Genomic DNA, 22,790 nt, shown 5'->3' with positions numbered 1-22,790 from the left:
AGCCATTAATGGCTCAGTGAATAAAAGTGCTGATTGAAGGTAATTGTTTTACATCATCACAGGAACCTAAGACACCTTGCTTTTGAAAAAAAAACACATAATTGCACATGTGAAAGTTCTGAATAAGACAGAAAAAATTTAATCATTACAAAAATAGGGCTTAGAGATGCTCTCTGTGAATAGTGGTGGAGTAACAGTGCCCCCTTTTGTTTAAAGCAGAAATGGAAAAGCTCCCCAACAATAGTTGTGTCTGTGGTTAACGGTCCCACTATTTCCCAAAGATATATCAAAGAGAAGAACAGTGTTTGTAAAATTGTGCAAAATCAGACTTTATTCTTTTTCTCCTACTTTACTGCCTTTCATCATCAGCATCAATCATCACCTTTGTCATCAACATCATTTCTCAAATCACCCCCTCGTGAGAAGCAGACGGAGAAAAGGGAGATTTTCAAAAAGCGTCCTGGCTCGAGCCTCTTTGCAGAATCAGGCATCAGTTATTAGTCCAGAAACACAATAGATCAGTACCACATGTCCATCTTATTCTTGGCAGTACACTTCAATAGGGTCTCCAGTGTCCATGATTACAAATTGCTTTCAATGCAGCAGGTTGCCATCCTCTCAACAGTCAGAGTTCCAAGAGGCAACTAAAGTCCGTCTTTGTACACAGAGTTAAGATTTTGGATCTGAGAGTCTTTCCACTGAAGGTCTGAGGCCGGTCAGCTTCTCCAGTTCACATTGAATAAGTGCAATGCCTAATATGTCAAGAAAATACAAAGCCACACATACATACACACATACAGTACATGAATAAACATGATATCTGTACAAGGTCGCTGTTTCAGATGAAACCAGAGTCACACTTGATCGCAACTCAGTGATATCCAGAGGGGATCTGAGCTCATCTGGACTGAGTTAGTCCTCTGAACAGTTCAGGAAAAATGTTTAGGAGTTCCTGTACAATGGATTTTGTTGATTCATTCAACATACATTAAAATGGTGACACTCATTTTTAAACCATTCTGATAAATGATAGCTAAAAGCTGTACGAGTTACCAGGATAAATTTGTTAATTTTGTTTTTCTGTATTTATGAGTAGTATAAGTAACACAATACCAGTATATATTTAAATTGATATTTTTGAATCTGGCTGCTAAAAATAGGAAGTTGCAAATATTTTTCTTTGTGATACTTTCTTGAAAATGGCTTAGTCAGTGCTCAAAACTGACAAGTCCCATTAATCTTCAAAAATGAAAAAGAAAATAAACAAAAATAACTTTTATTTTGGTTAATCATAAAATAAAACGTTAAATCTTAGTGGAATTAGTGCCACAGGAATCCCAGCCCTTTATGGTAAAAGTGTTCAATGATAATTATAAATATCAATGTCAAGAATAATTACTGTGGTAGAATATTGTGGAATTAGTTATTTCATGAACATTTGTCAAGGAATTTGCTCACTTCTCCCTCATTTTGTTATATGTAATAGAAATGTTAATAATATTAAATCAGTAGAGTACAGGTTTTTTAAACTGTCATGACTCTGTAAGCACAAATAACAGCTGAAATTAAAAAATAAAATTTACCAAAAAGTGCTTTTAGTGTAAGAAAGTAAAAAGACAAAGGCACTCACTCACTCACCCCCCAAAATAATCATGTCACAAACTCTCATGGTAAATAACTAATAAGAACAATTAGATTTAAAATTGTTCAAATATTTGAACGTCATTTAACTTTAATTGTATTCAGAAATAGAAATGAAGACATCCTAAAATGAAATGAACAGTGAAGATAAGAATGCCCCGGCCTCCTATGGGAGTGAGTATATCAGTGTCCTAAAGGACTCGTTGGGACACCCTCATTTTTTTCATCAGTACTCTGTAAATGTCATGAACTGTGGGGAAAAAAAAGGCTTTTATCAGATTAAACTGAGGGTGAGCCGAACAGGTTATGCAACAAATTGGAGAGGAAAAATGCAGAAGATGGAGGAGAAGACAAACACAAAACCATGCTTGAAGGGATGTGCTAAGAGTTCCCTCATCTTCCAGCATCAACTTTGAGGTTGGCTAACATTCGCTTCGACAGTCTGTCTATCTGCCTTTGCTGGTGGATCTCCATCAGCTGGAGTATATCTGGGTCCCAATCACACGCATTATCTCCTTTTGCACTTTAGGTTCTTGGGTGTTAATGTTGGCATCTCCTACTTGGCCGTCTTCATATCTGAAATATGGATAACATGTAAAAATTTAAGTTGAAAAAGTCTTGCTCTTTCCTGGTTATTTTTTAATACATAAATTGTATTGTTTTGCATGCTGCTTTTAAGTTCATGGTGTATCAAGGACTGGAATTATTCTCTTATTTACACTATAAAAAAAATTGAAAGTTGGCATATCTAAAAACCCAAACCTACAGGGATCAAAAGGTCAGATTTCAAATTTATTTTTCATGAATTGCGTTTAAATGCAGGTCATTCCTCTAAAACTGATGTCCAATTCAGAACATGACACCGCCAGACATGCAAAGAAATCCAATCTGGTGAAATGGTGGCATCATTCAACAATCAGGGAATGATGATGGGCAGCTGAAGCACGTTCCATAATTTTTATTAAATATCCTTCTGGGGCAGTTCAGCGGGTGACAAATGTACAACATTACTGAGGAAGAAAGCACAGGTCTGATAATGACTAATATTCATTTACTTGTCATCAACTCAACTTAAAACATTGGTTTTGTTGATATTTTCAAGGGTGAGGGAAATTGTAGGAAGTACTTACACAAAAAAGAAGCGAGTGCAGACGTGGTCGGATACCGGACACACCCATATGTTCCCATGTTTCTGCAAGTCCTTCGATGTTATAACTGAAAAACAGATTATGGCTTATAGTGGAGCCTGTTTTTAAAGTATTTGTCCATTTTTTGCTACAAGCACCTAATTTGGCATAGATCTGCCTTAGGATCAAAAGCATGTTATTATAAAAATATTTATAATATACGTATAATAGTAATCTGTAGTTAACCCTCAAGTTTAAAGACTGCATGACCCTATATTGAGCCCATATTGTTGAGGTTGGGCCAAATAAACAGAATATTTTAGTAACAATTGAGTGTATGGATACCTTCATTACAAATGTCTGCCATTTTGGATTTTTCTCGTTGCTAACATGCTTTTCTGAAATAGGGGATGCTGAGGTTTCATCAATGCCAAATTTGGTGCTTGTGCCACAAAATGCACAATTTGACTCAAGTATCAACCTATTTGGCTTTGATGGGACTTTCCTCCTCCACATTTTGTTTTTCTGGTGCTTGACATTCTTGATTTTGTTTATGACATAAAAAAACAACATAGGGACACTCTTGTAATTATTTAGATACCAATAATAATAGAGACAATGTTAATTTAATGAAAAGTGATATGACCACTTAAATATTTATTATGCTGAATTCATTACATGTACATGTCAATATAAATGGCTTCTGTCTGTATATGTATCTTATGATTAAATAGCTTTCTGTAAATGTATTGAGAATGTAAGATTTTATAATGTTTTCCCTTTTTTGTTTATTTCCAGTGATCCCTTTGCAACTGCCATGTCTTATGGAATTTAACAAAGAATTTGACTAATTGTAAATATAAAACATTAAAACTAGTGTGTAAAGAAAAAATCAAATAGAAAAAAAGTTGTAAATGTTAAAACAAATATATTTTACCATCCATTTTAGAGGACAAGTTTGGATTCCTTTTAGTTTTTATGTATACTTTTGAAATGGATTCATTGTTTCTAATAAAGAAGTTTGTTGATAAAATAGCATGCTAATTAAATAGACGACTGTCTATTCTAAATTCAAATGTGTTGTCCCTGAAGCACAGAGATTACCTTCACAAAGAGCAATGCAGTTCAAGTTTCGACTTTGAAGAAACCTTGATTGAATTGGACGGCTCTGTTGACAAACAGACAGTGAGTGGTTCCAGTTATTTAGCAGATAAAGTCAAAATGGTAGCAATAAAATCTGAATTGCATGCAACAGTCAGATAGACGTTCTTAAGTAGCAGAATATTCTCAAAAATGTTTAGCCGTCATTCTTTAAATTGACGCTTCAAAATTTTCTTTTCTAATACTTGTTGTGAAATGTAGAATACGTAAGGCATAAAATAGAACTTGTGAGAGTCAATCACATTTTTTTCTAAGGATGCAATGTTACCTTGAATCTACAAAGTTAAAAATGAAAGACATGTGTTCCTCACCTGTGGTATGGTGTTCATGCGATTATATCGCTGCACTAGTTCATCTTTTGTTGGCATCCGGTGCTGTCCTTTCCCCATCCCTGCAAAAAGCCACACAGCACCAACAAAGAAGTGTCAGAACTAAAACAATCACTTTACTTGTGCATTGACAAATTATATCTAAAAAAAATACCAATTAAAATATGGAGTAGGCTAAATTAAGTTTCACTTCAAAAAACAACCTGACTACAGTGTGTTCTGCTCATGTATAATTTAAATAGCGTATCCAGTACAAACCCCCCACAATGATACGACCTAAAAAATCATGATTTTGTTGCAATATAGAATCATTTCATGAGCAAAAATACTTTAGTTCTTACCCCACAAAAAATAAATGAAAAGAAAACCACCAAAAAACACAGATCCGCACAGCCTTGTTTTTTGCAGCTACAACAAAAAGGATGGTAAGGCAGTTGACAAGCTCAGCCTATGGCCCAAAGCCCATGATGAACACAGTACAGCACAAAGATGAGGACACAGAAAGCTTCCACTGGTGAAAACGTTTCAGGATGGTAAGCAGGTTGTGTGAGGTACAGACTTAGTGAATGTGATGGGGCGGGGGCAGTGGGAAACCATCAAGGGCTTATTGCTGAAAAGTGAGCCAATCCTACCTGAGTATCCAAAAGATATGCTGGAGATGGGGCTCAGATAGATGCCCTTTCCATATGCTGCCCCATGCAGCTTAGGTTTGAAAAGAGCAGGAAGGAAGGATAACTGAGCGGTTGCACAGGAAAGCCTTACACACATGGACGTACGTAGCATACACATTCTAGGGCTACAGCTGGTAGAACTAAACTGTAAGGCACTGTTTCTGTGAACATTCATTTAGCAACACCTATCAAAGAACCATATTTACTCATCACACTCCAAAATCCAAAAGGACTGACTGTCAACAGGAAAGACTCAAGCAAGGAATAAACTGTTGGATTTTCATGCATTGCATTTAGGACATATTTCTGCTGTTCAAAAGGGAATTCCTCAATATTAATATACAAGATTTATATAATAGTACAAAGTTAAGCTGACACATATAAGTAGTCACAAGCACACGAGGATAAGAAAGAAGCAGTTGTAATGCAATTTGAAAGAAAAGGACTTCAGCTTGTTGTGAGGGGGAGGTTAAGCTGTTGCACATCTGGAATAAAATGATCAGAAGCAGAGAATCCATTGTTGCTCTAATTTGAAACACAGTGAAAGAGGAAAGGTGTTGATGCTCAAGGTGAAACAAAGACAAATCATGTGAGGAAGATGAGCATCAAGATGAGATCAAGGATGGAGAGTTCAAAAAGTTGGTGAACAAAGGATGTACAAAGTAGACACACCAGAACCTTAGAGCAATCAAAGCTCATGTGAAGGACTAAAAGAGCCTTGAGACTCCCTATTTTTATCATTTTCAGAACATGTAAGTTCATGAGGAATTGTTTTGGTATAAACGAGACAAGGATGCACATATCCATTTGGTTCCAATGTTGTCAGATGATGAACAAGAGACGAAAGTTAAATTGTTCAATCATTCATTTTAAATTACTGAACAAACTCTTGGTTACAATGTTTTCAGTTTTTGAAATATTACAAAACGTACTCACTAATAGACAGCACCTTAATTTTCTTCACTTTAAAGCTACGTTCACACCGTCCTTGGCAACATGCGTTTGAACAGCCACTTTCAACGAAAAGTCTATGTAAACAAGTTTGTGAGTTCCAGGCTTCCACATTCATGCCTAGCTACGCAGGTTTTTACGACCGTTTCGGCTCTACAAACAAAACGCGCGTCCATTGAATGCATTTTGCAAATTAAACCAGGTTGAACTTTGACCAATCAGAGGCTTAGATTTGGTAGTGACATATGGATTTGGTTTATCTGGGGAACACCGACACAGTCACACCTGATGATGTCTGCGTTTGTTTTTCAAATAAAGATAAACCGAGACCACTCTACGGGCATGAAGGTAGTCCATATCTGCCATTGCAAGGACGCTAGCAACAAACTGAAATATTTCAGTTTCGTGCCCAAATCGCATGATTTGCACTGCTTCGATATTTTGCATCAAGCATCTCTCAACTGTAGGTGGCAGACATTTGCAAATAGTAAGCAAAAGAAGAAGGAGCCCCTCCCTGAACGTGATGTCATCAGACGAGAAAAAGACAAAAAAACCTTCTAGTGTTTACTGCTTGGAAAAATTCCTTTGCAAAGCTTATAAAAGAAACCCTGGCACCCACTAACTGTAGAAATGAATCCTGAATCAGCAGGCCGGCTTTGTGTAACAGACATTTTACCATCAAGGATAATTCATTCAAAGTTCTTCAGGACTCTGTCAAAGTTACATACCTGAAGTTTGGTGTATGAGGCATTGACAAGTCCGTTTCTCAGAACAGAGTGCCAGTTCTCTATGTGAGAACCGCTAGAGAAAGTACAGAGAGAAAGACAGATATTAACAAATTTACAGATTCAGAAATGACCAAAATCTCAAGATGCAAACTTTGACTTTGATATTCTAAAATTTCTTGCAGCAAAAAGAAATAGAAGTTTTATTTTAAACAAATCAGTCAAAAGACAACATCAAAGAAAAATATGTTACTCTCTGTAAATCTAGACTAATTTTACAATAGATAAAAAAACTGGAAAGTCTTTTTAACAGTAAAAGATATAAAACAAGGTTTTTGAACAATCACAGAACTTTTAAAAGCAATGCAATTACTGAAATAATCGAAATTAGGTAGATTTTTCTTTACATTAAGGAAAAAAACATGATAAAGTTCTGATTTTCACTTATCAAAGAGCTGTGATTGAGTCTCTTGAAAGTTTTTGCTTTATTTATTTTTATTTATAGCTTTATAGAGGGATGGCAGCCAGATTTAATTAAATGTTTGGCATGTTTTGTTCAGATTTGTTAAATCTGAAGCATTACCCAGCATAAAGTGACAGAGCGTTTGCAGTTCTTGTACATTAGCTGCATTCCCAGTGCCCAGATGGGTCGTGTGCATCTAAAATATTCAGCAGAGTCCCATCTGCTACTGTACAAATCTCTATCTCACAAGTACTGCTGGCTCTGAGAGCTGGCTGAGGACGGTGCTTTCTCTGTCCAAGAGAACGACCAGTTCTCTCTGCTCCTCTTTGTGATGGTTCCGTTAAATCAGCAAGAGCGGTCCCAACCATCCACAAAACAATCACCTGGTGTTTTACAGAGATAACTTCATGTTTGGCTTTGGGTAGCACTCCAATCCTTAACTTTCAAAGCACCTTTGCAAGTTGTGATAATGTATTTTATCTCTAGAATTATTGGGAATATTAATATATTTAGAAAAATATTTTCTGTCAGAAGTAAAACAGTAAAAATCAGTATGCTCAAATCTTTAACGACAAATTAAATGTCTAAGTTAACATTTCTTTTAAACTTACTGAAAGGCAAAGGTGCTGCCATAGAGCTTTTTGGCAGTGCGGAAACGAGCTTCCTTAGCTGGGGGGCTGCTGAGCAGCAGGAACTGGTGGGAGGTGTGCATGAATTTCAGTTGCTGTCAGACAAAGAGATAAAAAGTCAGATTAAATAAAATTGTCAATGACTTGGGAGAAGTTGAGGTGGTGCTGCATCTTACCCTGCTGAGAGGCAGCTTGACGATATGAGACCTGTTGCTGGAAATAATCCTGCAAAGACACAGAAGGCTCTGAACATTTTGTGAAATGAAAAATCATTTTTTTCCCTCTTTTAAAAATTCAGATTCATAAAAGTAGAGCTAAAAGAACAATATTTTCTATAAAGTACAGTTAAAGACCCACTCCAATCTTTTTTTAATCTATTTTAAAAGCGTTTTCAATGGTCTTTTAATTATGATTACGCAGTTATTAGCCAATATCAATAACCTGTGTCATTTTCTAGGACATATTTCTGCAGAGAGGCAGAGGTTCATCAGAAATTTGCGTCCAAGTTTTGGGCTTGACTGTTGGGGCAGAGTAAGCTCATTTTCCATTATTGTCAAACTCATTTCTCATAATCCTTTTTTTTTACACTTTGTCCGGCTATCTTACAGCGTCACACACCCCCAACCTAACATTACTCAGTGAAACAAATATGGTGAGCAATATCAGAGCCATCCAGCCGTACAGTTTTGAACCGGATGCCAGCTCAGATAAGGAAAACAAAGACACACATGGATCAGACACACTATTTGTCTGCAAGTGGATGCATCAGAATGTAGCAGAGAGCTTCTGGCCCGCCAACAACTACAAGATTTTTCTAATTGCTATTTTTTGTTACTTCTCCTGATTTATCAAGACATGTATTTTAATTTTTTTTTAAATTAAAAAGCGTGTTACTACAGCTACTGCAGCAGAGCGCAGGTCAACACTTCAGTTTGCTCCTCCATTTCCCTCAGTTAAAATGACTTCCCAGAAAATGGCAGTAGATCACACAATTACTCATCAGTTACACTGCTGCAATGTTTGCAAAAGTTTATACATGTTCTTCTGATATCAAGTCAGATTTTGTTGGGTATGAAAAAGAGTATAACTACTAATAGGCCAGATTGACTCACCACTGTAACAGGGGATGGGCCAAAGGGTCCAGCTTGTCCATCTGTTTTTTTATTTCAAGGTATGACCCCTTGACAAAGCACACTCATGTTACAATGGATACTTGAACAGTGAATGTTATGTAATAGTCCTGGTACTTTGGAAATAATAGCATATATCAAAGAAAGAAAAAGCAGCTTAAATGTGAAATATGATTAAAATAAGCAACAATATCCTCCGGCAGCATACAAAGCCTCCTGCTCCCCATGATGCCATCATACCTGGGTCATCTCCCGAATAGACATGACACTGTCTAGAGCTTTCTGGAGTCTTTCATAATTCTTCTTCTGTGTTCATTTGTCGATCCAAACATTGATTGCATGCGGTGGGAGAGGAAGCAACAAAAGCAGGTCAAAAACAACTTCAACACAGGAGGGCTTTGATGATTTATTTAGCTTTTCAGGACTTAATCAATCTTTTAGGAGGTTTTACTAGTCATGCATGAGGCACCAGAGAACATCTATTTTTTTAAAGCAAACGTCAAGCAAACTTGTTCTCTAAATTACTGCCCATGTGTAAAATTCTGTTTATTCTAGTTTTTCATTAACTTGAGAGGGACAAAGTTTTTCAGTTGACATTTTTAGATTTGCAAAGGTGTTTTTGAATTAAGCTTCGGGTCTGAAAGGAATTAATTTCTACTTGTGACATTTTTAATCTTTGACATTTAATTTAATTTCATGAATTGATTGACACCAAAAGTTGCTTTGCTTGAGCATGGAGTTAGATTTTGTTTAAATGTTGGAGTAAAATAGGATCAAAATAGATTTAGCAAGTAATTTTGAGCCAATAAAGATGCTGACCTTTGGGTTGAATGCAAGAGTCTTCGGGTCATTGGGATCAACAACAGATGGGTAGGGCTCGAAGATGATGCTCTTACGGGGCGACTCCAGAGCAGCTCGACACATCGCCACAAGTAGATCCACAACCTGGAAGGGAGGAAGTTTGATACTTTTGGCAGAAGATACAGTAAAATGGAATTGTTTTTCCAGAAAAGTAATTAAAAAAAATATTTTCAAAAATACGCTTATACTGTTGTTTTTCAAAATAAAATTAAAAAACGATTGTTTTTGTTAAGAAGGGAGATATTTTTATGAATTTCTTTTCACCTCTGCTCCAGTGGCCACTTCCTCTGCAGCTCCTGACATCACTCCAAGAGTATAGAAGGAGAATACACACAGTTCTCGTGTGCACACAGCAGGCTGCATGGACAATAAAGGCAAAAAATCTGAATACCACAACAGGAAATGTAGTTTCTGCTGTCACAAGATAAAAATTCAATTTTCTCCGTTGTAAAGCGATAAAACATGAAACTCAATCAGCAAGAGGAAATCCCTGAAGGAGATTGTCATTTCGTAGATTTTTCTACGTAATTGTTCATAATTTTTATTTAAAATCAAGAAATCTATAAATATCCATGTTGTTGTCCAATTAGAATACCTTCAGCATGGATCCGTTTTGAAAGACGTGCTGCTCGTCGCAGACCACACAGTACTCATTCAGAGTGGGGATTCTCTGCTCTGAATACTTCATTATCTGTTAGGAGAAAAGCACAGTGGAGATCCCAGATATAACCAAGGCACTAATGTATTCCCAGCACTAAAAATACTTTGGCTAAATCTAGGAGAGTTAAATTTAGTGCCTTTCTACTTTTTTATTCTGCTGTGGAACTGTAGAATTAAAAAAAAGACTGCAGGTTCAGTCCAGAGCCACACAATCAACACTAGTTTGAATCGCGTCTTCATGCTGACTTCAGTCTAGAGTTCAGTAACTAAAGCAGAATCACAGACGTCTTGGTGAGTGAACTATTGCCTCCCAGAGATCTAACCTGCACCAAGAAGCCATACTCCAAAGTAGGGATGTTCTTGCAGTGTCCGCCCGCCTGGGATGAAAAAAACAATTCAATCAGCTGCCTCGTGGTAATCTGCGCTGGGGCCCTGGCCGCTGGGACAGCCACAGTCTGATGAGTCAAGTGAAGACAAAGCATTATGGGAAAGGGCACACCAGCAATGCTCTGGTAAGGTTGGGGAAAGGCTCAGGTGTGAACAGTGCAGGATGTGGGAAACTGGGGGGTCAGAGTGGATTAAAACAGAAAAGAAGCACAAATAGCATACAAAAGTCTATCTGAGTGCACTTTACAATCAAGCACAATGAAGACTAATGGGTGAAGGAAGGAAAATCTATACACCAAAATGAATTTAATATTTGGGTCCTAACCTGGCTATTTGGTGGGTAGCTGAAGAGCTCCCCTTTAGGGTTTTTCATGGTACACGAGATGGAGCGGTTCATTAGGCGCGTCACTCTCAGCTCAGGGACACTCAGCTTCCCTTTTAAAACTGTGTCTTGGATCAGAGGAAAACTGGGAGACCTGACAAAGACAAAAACACACATCAGATACGAAGAGTTGGAACAGGCACTGCTGTCTAAACAATCATCAAAACAGCACTTCGTGGGAGGATTGTGGTCAAAGCACATTTTGCACTTACAGCAATGTTGCAGGAAATAAATACTGTCAGCTAAAATATATCTGAAATGTGTTTTCACAGAACATTCTCCTTATGTACAGTAAATGCAGAAGGACATTTGTTGGAAACAAAACAAACTCTGCTCATCCATCCTGCCGCACTAAGAGCAGATCAGACCTCTGAAAAGAGTTTGGACAGCATCTTCAGTCACACAATGTTAAGAGCTGTTTTTCTGAAGACATTACTCTCAGTGGGTTGCACATGTACCCTGTTGATGTCGACAAAGCACAGACCACTGCTGGGTATGTCTGAATTCAAACATTAAGCATGCATAACTGTCAAAGCATTTGATAGTTAGACAGAAGATGAAAAGAGCATTTCTCCCCTGTGGGGATTTCTGTCTTTTTTTTTTAATCTGCACTGTAGTCCATGAGATTTTTTTCTTTGCCTTCTCTGCAATAGTCTGCTTTTTTATCAATCTATTTTTGATTGAATTCAAAAAAAGAAATCTTGCTTTAAAAGAAAAAGTTTGTTAGTGAAATTTGATATTTTTCCAAAAATTAGTATTAGTATTCGTAGAGATAAGCAGGGTTTTGTAGTTTATTATAATAATATCTTTCTTAAAAATCGCCTGGTGATGGTAAGATGAGTCAGCTTTTTGACAGTATTATTTCAATAACTGACTCAATAGACAATTAACTGCAATCTACTGTAACTAGAAACAGTAGATTCAAACTGTAACAAACTTTTTGCTGCTCTTTATTTACACTCTATTGGTTTGTTGCCCTTTTTTCTTCAAAAACTGAAGCTGTAAAGTTTATTATCCTCATCTCCATCTGCTCTCTCCTTTGCTGTTTACAGATGCACAAGACTGAGAAAAGGACGGAAGGCACACTTCCTTCTTCATGTTTTTTGCTTTGAATTTTTTGGATTACACCACTATTGCAGGGTTGTATAGAAATGGATTGACAGTTAGTTATTTTTTAAGGTCTCTATATCATTGACTTTGGAAAATAAGTAAAGAAAATATGTTTAGTCCAAAGAGCAAAGCCACAGAGTTTTCCAACAAACTTAATCAGAGAAAAATTACTGTGCTTTAAACTCTATTTTACCTTTAATGACTGGCTTTGTCCCTAACATGAAAGGTCTTTTTTAAAATGACCTGTGTTGTCAGGAAAAACACGCTTCACCTGTTTTGTATTTAGGTTTGCAGACCTCCGAACATCAACAGGCCTGCTTGTTATGGCATTGTCGCATCTCCTGGTTTACTGTTTTAATCATTAGTAAAATTGGCCCCTGTGCTCATCACTGCAGCTGTCAGGTGTCACCTTCAATTTAGCACTCCTCATTAACATTACTTACAACGCATATGCTAATGAGAACATTTTGTGATTGAAGCACAGACTGCATTGTAAAACTTTGCATGTTAACAATAATGTGTCCCATTTAAAATATCTTCTTCTTAATAGCAAACCAACAACTAGCATAAATGTACAGGTAAAAAAATCAAAATAAGCATTTATGAATACAATGGTAAGTGTGAAATGCTGCACAAAACAAACAAAAACAAGAATAACAAATAAACGCAGAAAAACAAGTGTGTAAAAGTTAGGAAATGTAGAAAATATCTAAAAATGTAAGATTTCTGCATCAATGAGTCAGACTTTTGGTTGTGCAGAGCTGTTGGAAAAGGACTTACTTGGGAATGGGGGAGAAAATGCTAAGCCCAGCTCGGAACTTCTTGATGGTTCCTCCGGCTTTGAACCAGCTGTGCCTTTTCTCCTGCTGGGCCTTGAGGAACTCATTACTGAGGTGCTTCCATTGCTGGGAGGTGAATGTCGTCAGGATCCTGACACATCACAAAAAAAGGGAGCCAAGCTGATAACTCAACATCTAATGGCGGACTAAAAACCGACATGCTCAGGTTAGTGTTAGTCAAGCTAAAACAGAGACAATGGAGTCCACTTCTTTTCTTCAATAAGAGATTTACAACAAAAGAGGTTCACTTTATTTCTCCTTACTGTTTATTGGATATTTTTAAAATTAAAGATGCAAGACATTATCAGGAAAATGTGATTTTTTTTTTAAATTTCACTTTTTTTAAAGCATGTATGAATAGTTTGTGGGCTCATGCACATTAAGCAGAGATCACACCACCACATACCAATCTGAAAATATTTGAACAGAAATTCACTGGCAGGCACATCATATAGCTGGGGCTGAGCCCCCTCTTCTAGATGCAATCTCATCACATTTAATTCACTTCCTAGTTTTTAAAGTAATAATATTGACTATGCTTTTTGATCAAAATGCAGTTTATCTGTCTTTTAAAGCAGTGTAAAATCTGTCTTTCCACTGAATTTTTAGGCAGTTTATATTATACTATACTTATAGAAAAAAAATCCCCTATTGTCAAAGTTAAAATTTGACAATAGGGGAAAAATTGGGTGAAAATGCAAAACATGGCACATAAAACTTAAAACTATTATAATAGTGTCTCATTGACTCGTGGAACCTTTTTTTTAAACTAAGCTGGAAATTTGATAAATATGTCAAAGTTGAACATTTTTATGAAAAACTTCATTAAAAAAAAAACTTGGTTATTCTACTCCAACTGAAATTTAAAAGGCAAGATGCTTTTAGGCATAAAGAGACCCAAACATGTCCCCTTCAAAGCAAAAACTAGATATAAGATTTTGCAATTGTTCAAAGACTTTTAAATTCAATCACCTACTTTTTAAGTTGCAGGCCGAGGCTGAAGCCCTCTTTGTTTGAAGGCTGAAATACTTCTACTGATGGCTCTGAGTGAACACAAATAAAGGAGATATTTACACAGTGGATGGATACACACACACACCTTTTTTTCAGCATCCCTCTCATAAACACAGAACCTTGTGACCACACATGCTCAGAGAGCAGCACAGTTATGTAATGCCCTTTTTCAAATAATCTAACATTCTTATTGACATCTATACTCACCGGGTCCATCAAGGTACTGAGAAAGAGAGAAGCGAAGTCTCAGAATAATAGGCTCTGTTCTGATGACTTTCCATGCCGTTGCAACCTCCTCCTGAGTAAGACACAGAGACACAGCCAGAGAGCAGGCTAATTGGAGCCATTGCTCACATCATAAATAACTTATGAGCACTGGATGCGTTGGTCCTTTACAAAATGTCAAAGTAAAAATATTATTAGCCAAAGTCAGAGAGGGTATTTGTACCGAAAGGAAAATGCTGACTCACATCTAAGAAACTGATGTTAATGTGAAGATCGATGTCCACGTCGTCGATGGTTCCATACTCCCTGCGCAGAGGCACAAAGACAGACTTTTCATCATACAGTGAGTCAAAAAATATCCTACTTTTAACATTTCAACTGATGAGATAATTTGGACTTGTTCTCTCCAGCAGCTTTTTAAAGGGCTTATATCATGCTAAATCAACTTTTTTAGCTTTTAAGTGTTTTATAATGTTAATTATTTCAAAAAAACAACTCCAAAGGGGTATTTTGATCCATTCTTGCATTTCTGAAAGGCGGTACCTCAGAGATCGAGGCGCCTTAGTTCCAGGTAGGGAAAGGGGCAGAAAAGATAACTTATATTTCATTAAAAAAGCATTCTTTAGTGTGCCAAATGCAGGTTATTATAATAATAATAATAATAATAATAATAATACATTTTATTTAAAAGCGCCTTTCAAAACACCCAAGGTCACCGTACAAAGTTAGAGGTAAAACACAATAAAATCACAACATGTTAAAAATAATAAATAAATTGGATTCATTAGTAAAATCAGCTGACATCATCGTATGGATATGGTTTATTTTCAAAGGCTTAGGAAAAGCATGATATAGGCCCTTTAAATAAACAACAGCTGGCAGATCTTGATTATTTCTTTGAAAGTTTTTGGAATAGTTGGTGTGTGTTGGTGTAGTGGCCGTACGGTACCTGACAGAAATGGCACTGTCTGTGTAGATGTCTTTCACAGCTTCAATGTCTGCATCTAGCTGCGGATGGCGGTACAGGTCAGCAGCACAGCTCCCCTGCAACAAGCAGCACTGGTCACAGTTATAGCAATGAATGAGTTCGCAATAGTAGATTTTTGTCACAAATATACATCTGAGATCTCACAGCCCCAAAGAACATACAGTCTTGTGCAAAATGTTGTACTCTTTGTTTCTTTTCTATAAAGTAAACTCTTAACAGGGTCTTTAAAGTCATTTATAATCAGAAAGTCTGTTCAGCTACAATTTTTTTGTAATTTTTGGGTCTGGAGTACTTAGATTTGTGTGTTAAGTCACACCCAAGAGAGCAGAAAAGCAGACACATGCCCTTCTGAAACCTTCAAGAGAATTTAGAGTTTGATGTTTGACAGGGAAGCCACAAGTTGACTTATGAGCCAACCAAAGAGTGAAAGGTTTCCACGAATTTAACTGGCGTATAAAAATGATAACATGATCAACCTGTTAACAAAGCTTAAAAGAAGAAGTTTATTAGACTCAAGGTCCATTTGCCACAATAAACACAAAACAAATAAAATACAGAAGAATAAAAATAAATATAAAGGCATTTATAGTACAAGTATAAAAAACAATGACGTAAAATTACCAAGTATCATAAACTTAAAAAAAAGACTAAAACTATTGCCAACTAAAAATCTTAAAAGGCGACCATACCAAAACCTCCAAATGGGGGACTGGTATCTAAAAGTGCTGTACCTTATATTGGTGAGTGTTAAAATGATTTTGTTATTTAGGTTTTCACTTTTACCCATGAATAATAGCATAATATTCAGCAACATTCCATCCTGGCTTTATTTTTTCTTCGTCCATTTAGGAATGTAGAGAGGCTTACTGGTCTCATACAAGGAGTTGATTATGTCATTGTACATGACACAAAGCTCCTTGCTGTGTGTAACATCACTACAATTAGCATTACTGCACCAAATAGCATCTTTAGGAAGATGTATGCTGCTCAAGGATTTATCTGTCTGAGCATAACAGCTCAGTATTTCCCTTTTTGTAATAGATGCCTAATCGAATTTATTCATTTTTACAATAATGTTTCTCGACAGAGCAGGTAAGTGATGCAATTATTTGACAGTGTAAAAGGGATATGATCTGTCATAGTTTCACCGTATAAAATGCTCATCATACTCATGTGCATCTGCAGTACTAACACAGTGATCCAACCATGACATAGTATGCCGATGCCTCACCTATAAGTAAAAGCATCAGGAGGTAAAAGAGTCTTACTTGAAAATAGATGATTATTATCTAAGCAAAACTCACACAAATAATTGGCAAAAGTAGACCCACTGTCTATAACAGGGGTGACAAACTTATTTTCACCGAGGGCCACATCAGCATAGTGGTTGTCCTCAAAGGGCCAGACATAACTTATACATGTAACTAAATGTAATGAAAAATAAATGTAACTACTCCTTAATGTTAAATAACTCATTATTTATTTATTCTAACTTTCAAAGTGCAATTACAGTTTCATAGAAAACATATGTTTGCTTGTAACTTTAGCATAAATCCTTTTTAATTTTGTCCGCTTAATAAAACCCACATAACTCCATTAATGAAGGATCAAACTGTCCAAGTGAATAAAGAAAAACAACATAAAACTGAGCTAGAAAGACCGTGTATTACACGTGTAACATTTTACAAAAAAAGGCTGCACACAGCCTTGCATCCAACTGATGGTCTGATGACAACAATTTGTCTGTATACACACATAAGACCTGCAAATATTGAATATTTACAACTGCAGCTACACATACATAATATGTAATCAACTAAAAAATATATATTTTAAGAAATCAAAAACTTTTATGCTCTCACGGGCCACAAAAAATGACATGGCAGGCCCCATTTGGCCCCCTGGCCTTGAGTTTGACACATGTGGTCTATGACATCAGCACTCATATCCCCAACAACATATACGCTAGTAGTGGGGCTGTCTTGTTAACGAATCAATAAAACCAAGCCTACTTAAAAACTCATCCTCATTCTGAGCACATTCATATAGTGTGTAAATATTCATTAGAATAAAGTCTTTCTTGTTTTGAGCAAAGTGTATTGCAATACACTAGTCTTCTCATAGCCTGATAACTTTAACCAGTGGGTCAAGCTGTTTCCTCCACAAAATAGCCACACCCCTTGGTATCCTCCCTCTAACTATTGATGCGCTGAGGGTGGTGGTAGACTCTCCAACACCATAGAAGTCAGAGTACAAGAAGTTCAAATTTTCCAGGCCCTGTTTAGAAATGAATGTCTCTTGAAGACACAAAATGTCACAACTTTCTATAAGTTTGTCTACAAATCTGCAGCAAGCTTTTTCCGCTGTGCTCTCTGTTAAAAGACACTGTGATCTACCTTTGAGCTTTTTTTGAAGCGTAAAATGAAAAAATGAAAAAAGATTTTGGCAAACAAAGTCATTTACGGAAGAAAAAAACGAAATGCTAAAACACGAAAAACAATGAGAAACTGGAAAAGGAAGGTACTTTGGGAAATCACTGATTGGATGATGATATTCAGTATTGCTCTATGTCAAATAACTTTTGGTTGAAATAGTGGTGAAACATCAGCATCCAATCAGTGATGTCCCGTAATGCCTTCCTTCTACGATTTCCATAATAAAGACAAAAACATTACGCAAAGCAAAAGCAGATGATGTTTAGATGATGTTTGCTCATCATTTTAACTGAAAGTTATTTGTGATGGCGCAATACTGCATATCACCATCCAATTAACCCTTGTGCTCTCCTAGGCCCTTTAACATTGGGAGTTGGGTCATCTAGACCCACTGGACAGTGGGCTGGACCTTTTTTCTTCAATGATTTGTGAACCTCACTGGTGTCCATGGATTACATGAAATCTTTCCACCTTTGTCATGGTAGGGAGAAGACATCAATGTAAGGGTGGGGTAATCTAAGATAACACAAGGGTTAACCATGTCCCATAGTGCCTACCTTTTCCAGTTTCTCATTGTGTTTCATTTTTTGAAAAAATTTTCATCTAGTTTTCCAAAATGTTTTTTTGTTTTTTATGTTTTGGTATGCTGCTTTTTTTTTCTTTCAAAGTTCGTTTTTTTTTTTTTTTTATTGTCGTTTTGATCTTTAAAATGTTTTTGTGTTTAGTGATTTTTGATGTGATTTGCACTTCAGGGCCACGATATAAAAATGCCACTAAAACATGTTAAAATCTTCACAAATATGATTTTCATCTAGTGGATCGACAAGAAAACCAGACCAAAACTCAAAAGTTAGGTGGGTTTAAAAGACTAGGAGGAAAACGTGAGACGTTTAGGGTGGAATACATATGGGCAGAAGATCCCAGGCCAATTAACTTGACTGTAACCTCAAAACGTTTTTGTTGAAGACCAAATGCACCTTTCATTCACTGTCAAATATGATGGACACAAAGTTCTGATTTTTTAATTCAGTAACTGGGGAAAAATGCAATCTACCCTTTTCTAAATTATTATTAAACGGGTTCATGCAACAGAATTAAGCCCAACAGCAGGAGGATATCAGTGTCTCTCAAATACAAAAAATGTCAAGGTTCTAAATTAAGGTCCATTGAAATGCTGTAAATGAATGAACCTGGATTCTGCTTCACTGATTCATGACACACTAATAAAATCCAAACAGTAAAAACTACTCTAAAATATAGCAACAAAAACTAGATATGAAACAGCTAATAAATGAACGTACTTGTTATTGCACACAGGACTTTTCCACCTCTTTCTCAATAGTAGAGCATGACACACTTTGAACAAGACTATGTTTGTTTTTGTTATTGAAATTCTTTGTATTATTCGATTTTTATTGTGTTTCCATTACTTAACACTAAATGTATGACTGACTCTGCGAAAAAGAACAAACATTTCAAAATATTTCACCTGTTGTGTCAATATATACAGTAAGTGTGAAAAATAGCAGAGGATTCTGAGTTTGCTGAGCGGAGAGTGTGTAGCGCAAGCACCACACTTCAGTTCTTATCTCCTGCTGCTGCTTTCATGTTTTCTCTAACTTCACTGAAATGAGATTTACTGAATTTACATTTTAATCACGAAACTTGGCAGATAAGAGTTAAAAAGGATAACTAACAGATTAAGATCAGATGTGGGGGGTAAGAAGTCCACTTCTATGAGATAAGATGTTACACTGTGTGTTGGCACTGAAAATTAATTCAAAGGGAGGCACAGAGTGGAAGGAGTGAAAAATAAATAGTGTTGTGAAAAAAATACAATATTTGTGTACGTTTATGACATGTTGGCTTTGTTAAATGTTCATAAAAATTAAAAACTATTCTAAGACTGGCCCATAACTTCAAATCTTACAGTCGGTTATCTATAAAAAGAGGCACAAACAATACAAATGTAAAACAAATTTGATACATTATAGATTGCGTTTTGTGACATGATGATCTACAACAGCAGCTTAAACATAAAGGACCAGTACCTGGATACCATAAAGGAACTGCTCTGGCTCGGTCTCCCCATCAGACTCCTCGTCTGTCCAGCACTGGCCTTTGATGTCCTGTGGGCCCACACATTGTTGAAAAAGACATTAGAATGCTGCAGAACAGAAATGCATCCTCCTTTTTTTCTTTTTTTCAGACATTCTTTCATCGCTCAATTCCTTATTTAGCTGTCTGTTCACTGGCTTTAAAAACACTGCATTACATAACCATCTCACAGAAAGACTCAACGTCACACATTTTTTTAATAGAACTGAATGGTCTGTGCCTTTAAAGAATACTTGCCTTTAAAAATTGATTTTAAAATGTTAAAAATGATTCATGTTATTTCCAGATAACCATTCAACCTTAAGGTCAGGTGTTGCTCACAGATCTTTTTTAATAGAATTAACCCAGCATGAACCGGTAACATTTTACCTAATAATAACACAGTAACTTAGTATAACACAGATTAGTCAGAATTAATGATTACACCAATAGGATCCCAGCTGTCTTACCATTGGGTCTGCTGTTCATAGGGCTCTCTCAGACAGGTTTGGGCCTTTGATGACTGCCAACCATTGCATCCTGTTTCCAGGTAAAAGTAGAGACAAATAAGGATGCCGTCAGCTGTGTTTTGTCCAAAATTGTTTAAAGAACTCCGAATCAAGTTCAGCAAAGAAAGAAAAACAGAAAACAAAAGGCCATTGCCAGTGATGCCATGTTCTGTCAGCAGTGCCCTCCTCCCTCTTTCTTTAAATCGTATGCACTTCACCTTGCCATGTATCCTAGCAACAGCCATCTCTGCCTCCTTTCAGACTGGCATTAATCACCGTAGAGAGAATGTGTGGGAGATATGTGCTGTACTTTCAGTGCTCAGGATGCCTCCAGTTCTTTGTTTGAATCTGTTTTTTTGTTCCTCTTTGAAACTTCATCTATTAATACCAAAGCACCAACCTTTCCAATGTACACATGAAAACAACACATTCACTGATATCCGAGCACAATGTTAAAAAAAGAAAAGAAATATGTCAGAATTTCTTGGGTTGGAACAACAAAACAAAGTGTAGCCACTGAAAAAAGATTTTTTTCAGAAAAACTGAAATGTTTGCTTCTAAATGAACCAAAAAAAATAAATAAATGATGGTTTAAAATAAGGACACACACTCATAAATAAGATAAATAAACACAACAAGAAAGACTGACCTGTGGATGTGCACATTATCTTTTTTGTGGTAGAAGACAAATGAACTATTTATGTTTTGTTCTGACTGTCTACAGTTGTGGAAGAGTGACATCATATTATTATGTAATAAAAGGATGATAAAGATTTCAACAAAGAAAAGAATAATAGGGTGCAAACAAACTAGCACTGTACACCAACATAGCTTAATATTATGAAACTGAACTTCAAATTTGCTAAAAGGCATTTATGTCACTGAAAATTAGAACAAAAACTATTTTTTTCCCATTTTCTAACGATTAATAAGAAGACAAATGAGATTGTATGTATTGTCAATGTTTGCTGCTCCTTTTTAAAGACATCCTTCCCATCGCCTGCTGCACCCTCCTGCTCCCACATCACAAACACATCTTCTGCCTCCGCTCCAGCCCTTTTCTCCGTAGTCATGTTGCCGTTCTCTTTGCTAGCATCTCCATCCTCCGCCATCTCCGAGCCTCTGTCATCTGACATACCAATAGACCCCCCTCCCCTCCCCCTTACCCAAACACACAGATTTACAACCCCCCAACCCCGATTCCTCTTTCTCCTCTGATCACTATTTAGCACAAATACAGATTCAGCCAGCCGAGCTCTCCCCTCCCCCTGCGCTCTGCATCCCCGCCAGCATCCATCCATACTTACCTCCAGAGAGGATGGAGACTCGGATGCTGTCCTTGCCTCAGCTGCTACCCCTCTTAAAGGGCACACCTGTCTCCCTCTCTCTCAGGGACTGCTTTCCTCTGAAATGATAGATGACATCAAGTCCGTTGAAATGGGAAAGAGGAGCATGAAGAGAAAACGGTCCGACAGTATGACTCTGTCCGCCCCTCGATGCGTGTCTGCAGGCAAGCCAGCTGCTGTGTGTGAGTCTGTGTGTTTATCTATTGCAGATCTCTGCTCTCGCTGTTCTCTTATATTTTGCCTGACAACACTGAGGGGTCTGGGCATGCTCAGTAAGAATAGGCAAGCCGGTCATGTGACTCGCAGCTGACTGCACTGCTGCTGAGAAATAAGAAGTTAAAATGGCTCTGCTCAGTTCCTGCCTCTGACAGTGTGTTTGTGTTGTGTGTGTGTGGTTATGCAAGCTTGGTTATTTAATGCTATTGTGCTTTGGTAGAGATGTCTGGTTAGTGTTTGTTGTTTATGTCAAGCCAAAATATATAAAATAATAATAAAAAATAAACAAACCTAATCAGTAAGCTATTGGCTAAGGCTCTAAAAAAATCTCCAGTCAATAGCAGAATTGGCTTTTCCCAATGTGCAGCAACTGTTCTGCAGCAATAATAAAAACACCCTGGTGCAACATTCTATGCATATTTACTCATTTTTCAGCCCAGTTTACAAAGGGGAACTCATCAAATGAATAAAACACTGTGTCACTGTGTCTTCATGACATAACGGTCATCAAGCTAGCGTGCTAATCAGTATTTACCCTCCTTGTCTCAAGGTATCAGTTTAAGAGCTATCAGATTAATAACCAGCTGATTGAAAACTGTCACCTCAAATGTTTGAATAAAATAAAGAAATAAACCATAAGTCTCATTTTGACTCTTTTTTTTATCCTACAGCTTTTTGGAAACTTCATTTATGACTTATAATCAGGCAGTTTTCCGGCTTCTTTGTTCACCCCAGTCTTATATTTATTATTAAAGCAGGCAAACTACATGTTCATGTCCTTCATTTTTCAAAATAAAAGCCCAATAATTTTATGTAATGTAACACAAACCATTAATTTGTTTTGTGTGTGATTTGGGGTTAGGACTTAATATTTAATTAAATTTAGTATTGCTT

General features: G+C 36.7%; 1 protein-coding gene across 5 annotated transcripts; it reads right to left on the bottom strand.

Annotated features, from left to right (window-relative positions):
• Positions 1–304: 304 nt before the first annotated feature.
• parp6 (poly(ADP-ribose) polymerase family member 6) lies at positions 305–22,450 on the bottom strand. 5 transcript variants are annotated; one of them, XM_011493179.2, is made up of 23 exons: positions 21,642–22,450; positions 20,296–20,365; positions 19,780–19,857; positions 15,255–15,364; positions 14,551–14,611; positions 14,288–14,378; positions 14,043–14,109; positions 13,008–13,157; positions 11,061–11,211; positions 10,672–10,803; positions 10,284–10,379; positions 9,953–10,045; positions 9,647–9,772; positions 9,068–9,130; positions 8,810–8,877; positions 7,874–7,922; positions 7,680–7,792; positions 6,609–6,681; positions 4,891–4,960; positions 4,241–4,320; positions 3,873–3,936; positions 2,772–2,856; positions 305–2,217 (listed from the first exon to the last, which is right to left on the bottom strand). In XM_011493179.2, exons 2-23 carry the CDS (start codon positions 20,296–20,298, stop codon positions 2,115–2,117), a joined length of 1,926 nt encoding a protein of 641 aa, XP_011491481.1. In that variant the 5' UTR covers positions 20,299–20,365; positions 21,642–22,450; the 3' UTR covers positions 305–2,114. The 5 variants fall into 5 exon arrangements, with proteins under 5 accessions (XP_011491481.1, XP_004067348.1, XP_011491487.1 ...); XM_004067300.3 differs by having other exon boundaries at positions 9,068–9,133; positions 10,672–10,725; positions 15,255–15,349; XM_011493185.3 differs by having other exon boundaries at positions 9,068–9,133; positions 10,672–10,725; positions 21,642–22,449.
• Between the last annotated feature and the right edge of the window lie 340 nt (positions 22,451–22,790).

This window comes from Oryzias latipes, chromosome 3 (assembly GCF_002234675.1).
Source record: "Oryzias latipes chromosome 3, ASM223467v1".
NCBI classification, from domain to species: domain Eukaryota; kingdom Metazoa; phylum Chordata; class Actinopteri; order Beloniformes; family Adrianichthyidae; genus Oryzias; species Oryzias latipes.
Note: the sequence above shows the minus strand (reverse complement) of the source record. Positions and strands in the feature narration are given on the sequence as shown.